The sequence below is a fragment of the Acanthisitta chloris genome, unplaced genomic scaffold (genome assembly GCF_000695815.1).
Source record: "Acanthisitta chloris isolate BGI_N310 unplaced genomic scaffold, ASM69581v1 scaffold9221, whole genome shotgun sequence".
NCBI classification, from domain to species: Eukaryota; Metazoa; Chordata; class Aves; order Passeriformes; family Acanthisittidae; genus Acanthisitta; species Acanthisitta chloris.
The window spans coordinates 135,190-148,080 of NW_008657636.1; the positions used below are offsets into that span (position 1 = coordinate 135,190).

At 42.4% G+C, this 12,891-nt stretch overlaps 1 protein-coding gene across 1 annotated transcript; it reads right to left on the bottom strand.

Moving 5' to 3' along the window:
* Positions 1-5,088: 5,088 nt before the first annotated feature.
* On the bottom strand, positions 5,089-12,410 carry SLMO1 (slowmo homolog 1 (Drosophila); the record flags this gene model as incomplete). Its single annotated transcript, XM_009084802.1, has 5 exons — positions 5,089-5,596; positions 10,717-10,819; positions 10,914-10,984; positions 11,750-11,839; positions 12,242-12,410. Coding segments are annotated over 5 exons (547 nt in total), but the record flags the coding sequence as incomplete, so codon positions are not given.
* Between the last annotated feature and the right edge of the window lie 481 nt (positions 12,411-12,891).

A 12,891-nucleotide genomic window follows, 5' to 3' on the forward strand; every position in this document is an offset into this window, starting at 1 on the left:
TTCCTCCTCCCTAGCCCCCTTCTTTAATAAAGGAAAAAAAGAAATAAATCCCAAACAGGATTTTTTGCACTTTTTGGACATGTACAGGCCCAAAGCACAAACCCTCCCCCTTCAAACTTCTGCTTCTGTGCTGTCACTGAGAGAGCAGAATGAAGATAATGAGTGTATTTGAGTTGTAGTTCTGTTAAAGCTGTTTCTTCTTCCTCCTCCCTAGCCCCCTTCTTTAATAAAGGAAAAAAAGAAATAAATCCCAAACAGGATTTTTTGCACTTTTTGGACATGTACAGGCCCAAAGCACAAACCCTCCCCCTTCAAACTTCTGCTTCTGTGCTGTCACTGTGCATGTATTGTCTGTGCAGCTTCAGGTACACCAGAGGCATCAGCTCTAACAGAGAAAGGCAACAGAATTGTCTTCTGCTTGTTTTCATGTTATGTGGTACTGAAATGCAATTTCTTGTTTATGCATTACTAATAAAAAGTTCTTTAAAATGACTGCATTGCTCTCGCTTTCTTGAGCTAAGTGTAAAGACAACGAGCATCACTTCTTCCAGACCACAGCTGGCAAGGGCATGTTCCACATTTGTTTGGGCAAGTAGGACCCTGAGCCTTAGCTGCTGCAGGTCTTAGCTAGGTCAGAAACAAAATTGTAGTGGAGTGGAAGGGAAGGTACTGTACCAGCAGGGCCTCAAATCAGGAGCCCTTACTGAGCATTTCACTTGCAGGTGCCTTCCAGTAAAATAAGAATCATACCTCAATCACTTCAGCTGTGGAAAAATTAAAAGGACAGGACTTGTGCTTCACAAAAATGCTGTTTCATTGAACAAATCCATAGTGAAAGCATGACCTGCTTCCTGGAGCTGTGATTAAAAGGCTTAGCCCATAACCTGCATGGTTCTGACAGGTGGCAAGTACTGGTGGGAGGGGAAGAAGGTGGTTTATTAAATAAATAAGGTCTTATTTACAAGTCAAGGCTAATCATTTCAGATAACTCTTTCCTGTTTTAATGCAAAATGAAGCAGCTGGCATTCCCAAATGGAGTTACCAGTTCAGGCCCAGAGAACTCCTGCAGAGCTTTTGACTGGTGTGACATGTGGCTTACAGTGAGCTCCAGGGATCCTGGGACTGGGTCCTGCTGCTTATCCAGCATGGACTAATGCAATGATTTTTCTGCAGCCTTCTCTGAAAACCAGCATCTGATGTTACAGCAGTTACACCCAGAAGTGTTTTTTTAAACTGCACATGTCATTTACTTCAAAGAGCATCATGGTGTAACATAGACACAGTCCTGCCCTTCACAGCTTACAGTCTAGGGAGATGAAAGCGCAGGAAAGGTGTTACCTACCAACCATCCATCCATCTGAAGATTTGAATGATAAGTGTCACATCAAGGAATGTCAGTAGTTGTTTTACTCAGTGCTACTTTATTACGTTGTCAGACACATCAATGCTGGGTATGTGCTATACAGCAATCCTTGACACACCACCTGCTGCACCTCAGTGCCTTTGCTTGTATTAAGTCCTTCAGGAGTACAGGAGCTGTTGCTAGGAACTGCCTGTTATCCCAACAAATACAACCCTTCCCCCATCCTGTCTGCTGACCCCATGGGGGAAAAGAAGCATGGGGGAACATGGAAGACTCACACTGGCACAAGGGCAAATCAGGAAAACAAGCAAAAGGACAAAGATAACCTACATGAAACTGATTAATTAGGTACCAGACCAATAACTGCACTGATTTAAGTTAATGCCTTTCCTTGCTAACACGAGCCTGTCAGCACTAGCATGAAAACCAGACATCAGCCAAGAAACCAGAGTTTACCTCCAGTTTGGTAGCATCATCTTCAAACTCTTCAGTGCCAAGAGCTAACACATCCAGTTTGCCACACTCTGGGAACCACCACTGCCATCTTCCCTCGCTGTTTCTCCCGCAGTCAGGAACCAGCTCTTCCCAGTGTTTTCCTTCCACAGCAGGTGTGTGTCACACAACCATAGGTCCTGGGCAGGGGGAGCAGCCACAATCCTAACCAATCTGGAGATTTGATATACCAGCACCAAAGTCTTAAAATCAGACCACATACCTACAGCACACAGCTATTCCCTGTCCCTTGAATTGCAGTACTGCCAGCCTCAGCAGCGTGAACAACCATAGCAACCAACCTCTCTCTCCCAACTCACAAAATTCAACTTGAATTCTATTTTCAGCTCTCCAAGTGCAGAATTCTTACTCAAAATGGCACTTGCTACCACAATCAGCACAGTTACAAGTGTTGAGCTTTCTTCTGCTTGGCCCCCAGCATTTGAAGCTCCTTTCAAGTTAATGAGTGTTGACTTTAACACCGTTTCTGCTTTATAATTTTTTTCCCTCCTACATACTTGGCCATTTCTGCACCAATCCAAAAAGCTGCATCCCCTTGCTCCAGCAAGCACCCTAACACTTTCCCTCACATGCAGCTGTCTTTGACGAACACCTCAAGGTACATGACATAAAACTGACTTCAGAAATACTCTTTAGCTATTTCCAGTAAAAAAAAGACAGGGAAACTTTCTCAAGGAAGGACTGAGATGAACAATTCCAAAGGCAGAGGGGTTTTTGGCCCAAGGGTCAACTCAGATTGTAACAGTGGAAGAACTGGAGTGGGAAATGGAACGCTTCAAAAACAGTGTAATGCACAGCTACAGATGCCACCAGATCCCACAGAGAAGAGTAACATGGTCAAGGAAGAAGGATAAGAACTCCATATGCAAACTAGATGGGCAGAGAGCAGAAGAGTGAAAACTGCCCAGGAAAGCTTATGGGAAATTAAGAACCACTTCATCTGCTGCACTAGACTAGGACTAGAGCCCACCCAGTCCTAGTATGACCACTGCCTGCAAAGTCCTTTGCACACAATGGCAAAACGTTGCAACCACAGGAAGACCAATAATCTCACGGATGCAGAACTATCACCTATGGCAGCAACACTGTCCAGCAGTGGAGAGAGGCAGCTGGGTGATGGAAATGGTCTCCAGAAAAAAAACCCAGTCTTTTTCCTACCCAAAGCTTCCCCACTCACATTTAGTCAAGAGAAAAGCAGAAGAGGACTGAGTGCAAGGACAAAAGGTGCTGATTCCTGGCAAGTGCAGCAGCAGACAGATTGGAAAACCAAGCATCTAGCCATATAGTTCCTAAGTGGCCCAAAATGTGGAGGGAAAGCAGCCCAAAAGCAATGGGGAATGAAACAGAAAGGTGGTGCTGCAACAGAAGCAGATAAGGATCAGATTCTAGAAGAAGGAAACAAAGTGCAAAGTAATCCGTAAAACCCATGTGTAGCTGGTACTGTCCCTCTGCTGTGGCAGAGAGGTTCAGGCCCAGAAGGAACACAGGAGCCTGTGGTGACTTTCCTGGGAAGCCAACTAGTGCTGGAAGGTGCTGTTCACAAGTCAGTCTTAAGACAATGCTAAGCAAGTATTTCAAATCTGATGCAAGAAGCAGCTTTACACAAGTCTTCTTCCAAACCAAAGCAAGACAGAAACCTCTCCAAATGCTTTCCTACCCTTGCTGACAGTCATGTTTTCATCACCCCCAGCAGGCATGCACAGAAATGCTGCAGCACAGGTTTCCACAATCACACACACTTACTCAGCCCTTCATTTTGTTTGCAGAGCTCTGTCATAGCTGCACTGCCCTTCCCACCAGAGCACCACCAGGAGCTGGAAAATCTCCCGCATTCTTTACCCAGGAAGTGGCACCACTCCTCTGACAAGGGCACAACAACTGACCTGCACCAAAGCTATCCAGTGCATCTTCCAGAAAGGGGCTGCTATCAGCCTTTACACTCCAAGTTTCTCTTCCAAAAGATGAAAGGCTTTAGGTCTACACAGAACGAGCAGTGCAAATATTTGCTATTCATTTAATTGCTTTCAACTAATATACAGTTTTTAAAATTAAGTTTATTCATTAGGACCATGTAACTTAGTTACACCCAAATTAGTGTTCACTTTCAAACTAACCAGAATATGAATGCTGGAATTTCCCTTAAGCCACAGACATCTTAAAATGAATCAGATCAAAACAGTGACCAACGTTTTACTGTTCCAGATTTTTAGAAGACACTCATGCTCTTCCACGGCTTCCTACGCACATGCTTGCCACTTGAACAAGTAAACATCCTTGCAACATTCTTTGTGTGCACACCAAGAAATAATTTAAAATGCCCTAACAAAGGGTTGTCTAGGAAACACCTACTACACCTGGATGAAACACAAGAAGTTTGTAAACATCAGACAGGTTAGGATTGTTACCAATATATATTTATGCATGTTTTATAGGAAGCAGTTTCTGCAGTTACTGAAGTGTTTTTCCAGATAATGAGAAGCAGTTAAAATTATTCTAAAACCATTTTGTACCAATGTGGAAAAAACTGTGTGGAAAAAATTCCGTTACACTGGTAGTCAGTAGTTAATAGAAAGCACACAAAAAGGAGACTCCATTTGTTCTTCTTGTACTCTTGCTTTGTCCATTCACAGAATGAAAGGTTCCTGTTTATGAAACCTTAGCACTTGGATTTCCAATTTCCTGCTCATTTCTCATTTCAACTCTTCTGGTTACTGCATCAGTTTCTCCCTCAGTTAAGACACAATGTGAAGAGCAAGGGCCAGTGGAACAGCACAGTCTCTTCATTCAAGTAGCCTACAAGTACCTTTCTTAGAGATAAACAAGTCCCAGCCCCTTCCAGCAATTACTACTCCTGCCCTCATAGGGAAGGGAGAAACTAGGGCAAGTTAATAAATATGAAAATAAATTATACCCTTTCTCCCCAACAAAAAACTATTTTAGGCTATGAACATCAATAGAAACTTTATCTTTGTTTGGATACAAACATCCAAGAGGTAAAGTACCTGCGTGTCACGTCTGGGCAGCACATTTAGCCAACATGAGAAAAGTCAGTTCCACACAAGTTGTAGCATTTTGGGATGACCCTCTAGACAAGTATCTAATTCTACAGTATCATGTTCTGACTCATGTAGTTGCATTTAACTGGCCATAAGACACTATCAGATTACAAAATGGACAAAATTCAGTGCTCCAGTAGCTATTAGCCCTTCACAGAACAAAAGTTCCTATGGAAAACCCTTAATCCCACACATTCTTTTCAAGCTTGAGTACAACAAACCGAGACGGTGTAAATATAACATACTCTCTATCTTCGTTACAAAAGGCACATTTAGGCTGTTTTAAATGTGCTAAATGTTTACTTCCAGTGTTAAAAATTAATTGTTTAAATGAAAAGAGCATCTGCAGGAGGTCAATTTAATCTTCAGTAGGCAACAAGAGCTGCTGTGGAGATGAGAGATGAGGTTACTTTTCTGCTGATCCAATATTCTTATGAATACACAAAACCTCCGTGGATCAGCCGTGGAAGGAAGCTCTGCAGAGCAACCTGCAGAGTAAGACTTTTCTGTCAGTTACTTGGTTTGATTTGGTGAAACCAAACATTTGGTTTTATTTTCCCGCGGACGCTGCTGCCATGGCTGGTTTCATGCCCTCACGCGTTGACTTCAGCTCCTCCAGTTCTGTGTTTAGTTTGCTGATTACCCACTCCAGGGCATCCCGACCCTGCCAGAGAAAAAGATACTGGAATTTAGGATCAGAACAGAAACACCACCACTGCTCATGTTTCTATAGTTTTTCCTCTGTCAGACATGAGACTTGATTTAAAATTAATTTCATGCCCTGCATAGTTTGATACCAGACTGTAAGGATAATTTCTAATGGGAATTCTTATGGAAATCTCACTGCAAAGACATTTGCTTAACTCTTGAGCCAGAAGGAGATGCAATACTGGTGTGAGCTCTCAGCAGCACACCTAGGCAAAAGGCCCAATTCAGCAGTGAAGTTTCCTTGCCTAAGACGATCCCTGTTCTTACTGTTTGCTGCTCCTACCACCCAAAGAATATGAGCAAATTTAGAGCAAAATCTAGATACTGTTCTCAGATTCATCAGCCAAGTGATATTGACAGTTTTTGAGAAGAGACAAAGCCTTCCAAGTGCACTTCGAAGTAGCAAAAAAGTGATCTGATATCGACCAAGAGTTGAGAGCTGAACTCTCACTGAATTCTGTATTCATGCACAGCAACTTTTCAGCATCTAAACCAGAATAACTGAGAGACTGGTCACACATTTTATACCAAGGTATGGTCTTTCCCTGTTCTGTCCTCAGAATGGAAGTGCCTCAAGCTAGGAGTTGATAGCCAGTGCTTTAGTAAGAGCTGGAGAATCCAGCACAATAAGCATGTCAAAAACCTTTTACCTTAAGAAGACCCTGCAGCAGCTGTACCCCGATGACCACAAGATGCAGCCAACTGCACAATGAAGCCAGGAAAATAAAGAGAAGTACTTTAACTAACCAACAGTGCAAGATTTTAGAGCTCTGCAATCTCAGAATAGCAGCTTTTAGCAAAGCAAGCAGATGGGATCAGACCTGGAAAACACCTGGCTTGTGTTCACTTGAAGAGAAGACAAGAGACATTCACCTCTATTACTCTAAGAGTAAGAAGCACAAACTGTGGAGAGCAGTAAGTGAGAGCCACATGGCTCTGACCAAGTCTAAAGTTCTGGAGATAAAGATTTGAGTCTAAAAAGTCCTAAATCTTCGGGAGAGCCAGTGTCAGTATTCAAGCTCTCTGCAGAGCCTGACACAAAGGAGGGGAACACTGGAACACCCTCCTACAGACACACAGAGTTTGGCTCCAACTAATTTGGTACTAATTTTGTTGTAGGCATTATAAGTGATAAAGTGCACAGAAACCTCATAATGTCCAGAACACGCTGTTGTCTTTCATAAACCACTAAGCGCCAACAAGAATCTGCATAAGCAGTTTTGAAAACCTAAGGGAAAACAAATGTCACAACAAAACCCACTCACACTCTTGAAGGACATTTTTTCAGGCTAGAAACATTACTCTGGAATAATATTAAAAGCCCAGATCCAGGCTGCAAAGTGCAACCTTTTAAAAGAAGTGCTATGAATAAGAGCATATTTATCTCAGGACCCTCAGTAAGGTCAGTGAAAGGGCTGACTCTGTATCTCTTTGGGTGCTCCATGTTACAGCACTCACAGAATGAACACTAATGGCTATGTCTGCACTGGCAGGCAGCCCTGAAACTGAGAAAACTCATCCACTTATCACAACAACAGTGTTTGGCTCTTGGCCAAAGCTCAGAAAGGGAGATTCAGCTCTACCCAAATTATCTCAAGAACTAGTATGTTGAAGTGAACTTAGTTCAAGATATGCCTTTAAAAGATACCAAGAATATTCAAGAAAGCATGATTTAAATTGTGCAGTTTAAGTATGGGTTGCTGAAAAAAGACTTCAGAAGGGGATGATTTAACATTTGAGTTCCTTCCATTTGAGCACCTTCAGCAGGTGTTAACTTCCACCTTCTCCACTTGCTGTGCAAGACCTGGGAACACCAGCAAAACATGCACAAAAGCACCCAGGCAGGAGTCAGTTACTGCACAGCAACAAGTTGTAGCTAGCCAGGAATTCGCTGAGGAGTGCCTAGTGAGAGAAAACGGGGCAGAGAGGGGTGGGCAGAGAGGGGAAATCACCTTTCACTAAGCAGGCCTTTGGACATTTGAAAGTCAGGGTAAAATGTCCTCACGGAGGTGACACAGGCGCAGAGGAGGGAGTGAGACAGCAACAGTGTAGGTGTGATATTTGTCTAATTGCACAAAGGCTTGTCAGAAAGTCAAACACCTTTGACACAGAAAAACGCTCAGTAGAAAAATACTGAGAGTCTTTTCAGGCCCTGACTATGCAACAACCACATCACAGTGTTTTAGTAGGTATCTCTGTTGATAAGATAAAATTTTAAAAAATCCATGACATTCCACTGGAGCACCATGATATTTCCTTCAGCTTTTGAGACTACAGAGGCCTGCATGTCTCCTTAGACCTGCATATACTACATACTGCATTTCTAAGAACAAACTCATGATGCTGGCAAGGAAGAACTCTGGAATGTTCTGCACAAGAAATTAAGTTAGAAATCTCAACCAGATGTAAAGCCTCCAAGTACCTATAAAACTACCCAGTTACCAGAAAAAAAAAAAATCTGACAGAGGACTGGTCTGTAAAGGTTCACACTGTACAACAAACCGTGTAGTCAGTCATTAAGCAAGCACATTCATACCCAGGCATGCATGTTGTATTAGTCACTATTGCAGATGTCAGCAGCAGCATGACGTGTCCAGCAGAACAAGCGCTGCACATGAAGATCTGTTGGTACAGCTTAAGTGAGTGATAAATGCTGAGCCTCCTTAGTTGATGTTTTCCAGAAAAAAACCAGCCATAAAAGCTTAGTGGAATGAGAAAGTGAAAGCAAACGCTCATGGCATACACAGGTCTCTGAGTAAGCCATGTAAAAAAGCCCTAATTTCTTAACTAGGAGAAGCAGCATAATGGATTGTTTCTTTAAGAAATCTTATTAGCTGAAGCACAAGCCAATACAGGAATGACAGGGACAGGCTACACTGACTAGTGGAAATCAATCTGCACAGAGGTATCACAGAGCAAAGTACACTCAGTTCTCTCAGCCCTGAAGTCAGATTTGATCGGAGTCACATCACTGAAGGGACATGTCACTACCGAAATTAGTACAACTACAAGACCAATGAAAAGCAGGAACAGTCTGGCATCCTGACAGCTTCCAGCTTTGTACAGATTTCCACAGAAGGGCAACAAAATTCCCCAGGCATAAAAAAGAAAAAAAAAATAGAATTCTACTCTGCAAAAGATTCTTCCTGTTAGGCAATCTGTTTCAAGAAATCAGTTTTATATCCTAAGAATAAAGTCCTGTTGCATTTTTATAATGCCAATTCCACTCACTAACCAATTCATTCATTTCTTCAGGTATCAGATTTACATACAGAAGTGAAAGGAACTAGGCCCAGACCAAACACTTGGCAGAGGGACTCCTTCACATCCTAATTGTCTGCAGTCACCATTCCACTTTCCAACCACAAGCAACACTGTGTGGCACAAGACGTGGCTGCAGCAAGTTGGTTGCCCAGTGGCATAAGCACAGGTTAATGGATCCAGCCTAGGTCAGACCTAGCCTCACCCTCTCCAGCTGCAGTGTAATGAACACATCTGCCATTCCTGTATGCAATGTGTGTAAAACATCCATGCAGGCTCATTTATGAAAGTCACGTGACAACAGTCCATGCACATATTTGCTAGGAAGCTGAAATGCTGTACCAAGAAGAAGAATTGCTGCATTACCACTAGTTAGTACAAACTGTAGATGTGGAGAACTGCTAGCTTAGCGCGCTTTCAGAATTTTGAATTATCCACTCAATAGCATCCCACCCCTGGAGTGACACAAAAAACATTTACAACATATGGCAAATGCATTTTCCATTGTCATTAACAACAATCATCTGCCACAACATCATCTGCCACCTCAACCTCAGAGCAAAGTCTCCATAATTCCTGTTTCTTCAGAACAACTAAACATTTTTCAGCAACTTTCACAAAGTCTAAGAGGGGTGCTGAGTGCACAGAGACACAGCACAGCATGAAAGAAGTGGCAGAACAGGTTACTGGCTAGCAAACAAAGGTCTGGTAACAGCAAGTACAAATTCCTGCCAAGGTCAAAAATCTCTACAGACTCCTCAGTGAAATACACGGGACAAGAAGGTCTTTCTGAATTGCAAGAAGGTTGTGAGCCAGTGTGTTCCTTGGAAATGGCAGAAAAGAACAATCTTTAAAAGAAACTGAGCTTGAAACTTGAACAGGTAGCAGGAAACACTCTCTTTCTCTGAGTTCAGTGGGGACATGCAAATGTGACAGTTGCCACGAGAAGAATTCAGACAGCATTCTTAAGTGTGCCTAGTTGATCTGTACAGGCCAACTAGCTAGTATTTTGCTACCTCCAGTCAGTTTGAAGTCTGGCTGTGAGCCAGGGTTTGGACTCCTGTTTCATGAATATATGCCCCACACAGACTTTTAATTGGAAACTGGATCAGAATAGATTTGCAATTCAACTGAAGTACATTCAATTTCAAACACACAGGGCACTCAGCTCTAGAAATGACCCATCACACCTTTCCTGTCCCCTGATTGTAACATGTTTTCCTGTCACTTTGGGAGAAGCACACAGAAGGGAGGAGGAGGCTTTCTCCTCTCTGACCTAGTTGGTCAATATCTCCTAATAAGTTGGCTTACAGTGCCTTGGCCATGCAACATGTCTCACAAGGACAAAGGGCTGACCAAAGCACAGGCTCTCTGGCACAGCAGAAATTACCTGGGCCAGACTCCCACTATGCTGAACCTCTCCAGCAGCGCAGAGCAAAGACTCTAATTCCAGGTGCACTCATCCTGCTGTTAGGCAGCAATGCCTATGCCTCTATAGAAACTCCATTTCTTTCCCATCTTCTCCAAAGAACTACAGGACAAAGGGCCCAAGAATAAACACTCCCATAGCTCTGCCTGTGCTGAAGTGCAGCTCCATGGCTGCAAGCTGAGTAGAAAATAGCAAGCCCAAGACAAAGGAGTCAGTGTAGTGTTACCTACTTGCTGAGATTCTACAAAAAAAATAATGAACTGAAACTGTGTACAAAATTAAGAGAAATTAAATACAGTATTTAACACACATGACTGACAATTACTATTTCAACAAAAAGAAAGAGGGGTGGGAGAAAAGAGGGAGAAAACAGAATAAAGATGTACCTTTCTGGCATTAGAAGATATCGTGTTTGCCATTAAGCTTTCCAGATAACTGCTCAAGCTAATGCCTTTAACAGTAATAATTGCTTCTTGAGTTAGCACAGTTCTGTAAGAGAATAAAGAAAGGTTAATACCTAAACAGAACTGGACTAACACAATGCCTCCTATACACAAAGGCACACACAAATACCTTTACTTACTTTTCAGGGTTTTCAGGATGAGGTGTGTAAACCAGTCTCTCATCAACAGACACCAAGTTAGTGAGAGTAATCTTAAAAAGAATTTAAAAAAAAAAAGAGCTGAAATACTCACTTCTCACCTTTCATCCTCCTGTTATCAGCAGCACTGCTCAATAGCAGAGCACTCAATTCAATGTCAAAGCAGTGTGCATGGAATTTAAGACCCAGAACACAGTCAATAAAAAGACCCATAAAGGGTGATGCATCTCCTCCTATCCTCGATCTGATTACATTAATCTAAGTTCCTATTCAAATCTTTCTCTGAACATTAAGTCTGATTTACAGCACGTGATTCAGAGAGGCTCATCAAATCCAAGACCACCGTAACAGTACTTAGACTACACAGAAAATTAATACTCAGGAAAGACACAGAGATAAAGCCCTCCTACAAACAACCCCATTTTAAATCTGATGGTTACAGTTTCCCAGAAGATCAAAATGTAGCCTAATACTTCATTTACATTTGGGGGGAAAAAAAGAGATTTCACCTTACAACTTTCATTGTAAACGGCAGTGTAAAGTGCATCTCATTCCTCTAAAAGTCAAACCATTTTACATGCAATCTGAGAAATAATCTTTCTTGAAAAACAGAATCACAAATGTGTGATCCCAAAGTATTTAAATTTCCTATTTGTGAGAAGAAGAAAGAAAGAAAAAAGAGTCAACAGACACCAACTAGGACATGGAAATTGTTGCCTCCTGATGAAAGACACAAACACACTTCTAATCTAGATGTTCAGAGCAAAACATCTAATCTCCAGCACTAATTACCAGAAACTCCTTAAGTCACCACTCACATTAGTTGAGCAAAGCTCCATCTTTTTTTCCACAGGATCTACCACAGAATGTTCCTCAATGTAGGTTAGAGTTCTACTTGTTCCTAAAATCTGAAGGGGGGGAAAGAAAAAGAGTTAAGTACCAAAACTAAAAACACAAACTCAACCTTGAAATGCAGAAATGTCAAGTTCTTAGTGACCCCAAACAAATACAAAGTAATTGATGGATACCAGGAAGGCTGTGATCAACCACAAGACTACATCCTGGCAGGTTGTATCAGCCACACAGCATGGCACAGACCAGCCTGGAAGGCAGTTACGGACATACACACACTGTGGGCATGATAAAGCTTGTGAAGCATTCTTGCTACTAAGAAAGCTACTCATAGATTACGTGATATTTGTGGATGACATTTCCTATGAACTGAGCTCGTACTTTGACTTCAGCTCCAATTCAAGCGATGACATAAAGTGCATCACACCCTCAATAAAGCACTGAGACTGTAAACTCACTGCTTTTACGATGCTTGGCAATCCCCACTCCGTGCTGAGAAGACGGTGACTGTGCAGCCTCCCCTGGTTGTCAAGGCTTCTGTCAAGGACATCTACTCCTACCACACACGGATTCATCGGGTTGGGGTACTTTCTCATAGCAGCTTTGATCACTGTATCCCAGGGATGTCTGTAAAAAGGAGAGGAGAGAGTATTTGTAACTATTTTTTATTCAATCACAAGTATTCAGACAGCACTAACTCAGGATCTAGAGCAGTGTAATACAGCACATGGTGTACAAATTTATAGCTCCCAAAAGTCCCTTTGGAATACAGTTATGCTTGGAAAGGCAACAAGAAAGAATTGACACACAAACATAAAAAAAAAATCCCCTCTCCAGAGTGAGGCAAGGAATGATTAACCCAATGACTAACAGAAATGAGGGCAAGGGGCAACAGTCACTAATTGCTACAAGTGACATTCTGACCAGCTGGGCAGTAACCCCACATGGACAGGGGACAGATGTGCCAGGGACATCCCTGGGACTGCTGCCCACAGAGACAGTGGAAATCTTGATTCATTTCTGAACCCAACCAAGGAAAACAACCCGACCTAACATTTAAGTCTGCCCTGCTTTGAGAAGAGGGCTACGCTACATGACCTCCAGAAGT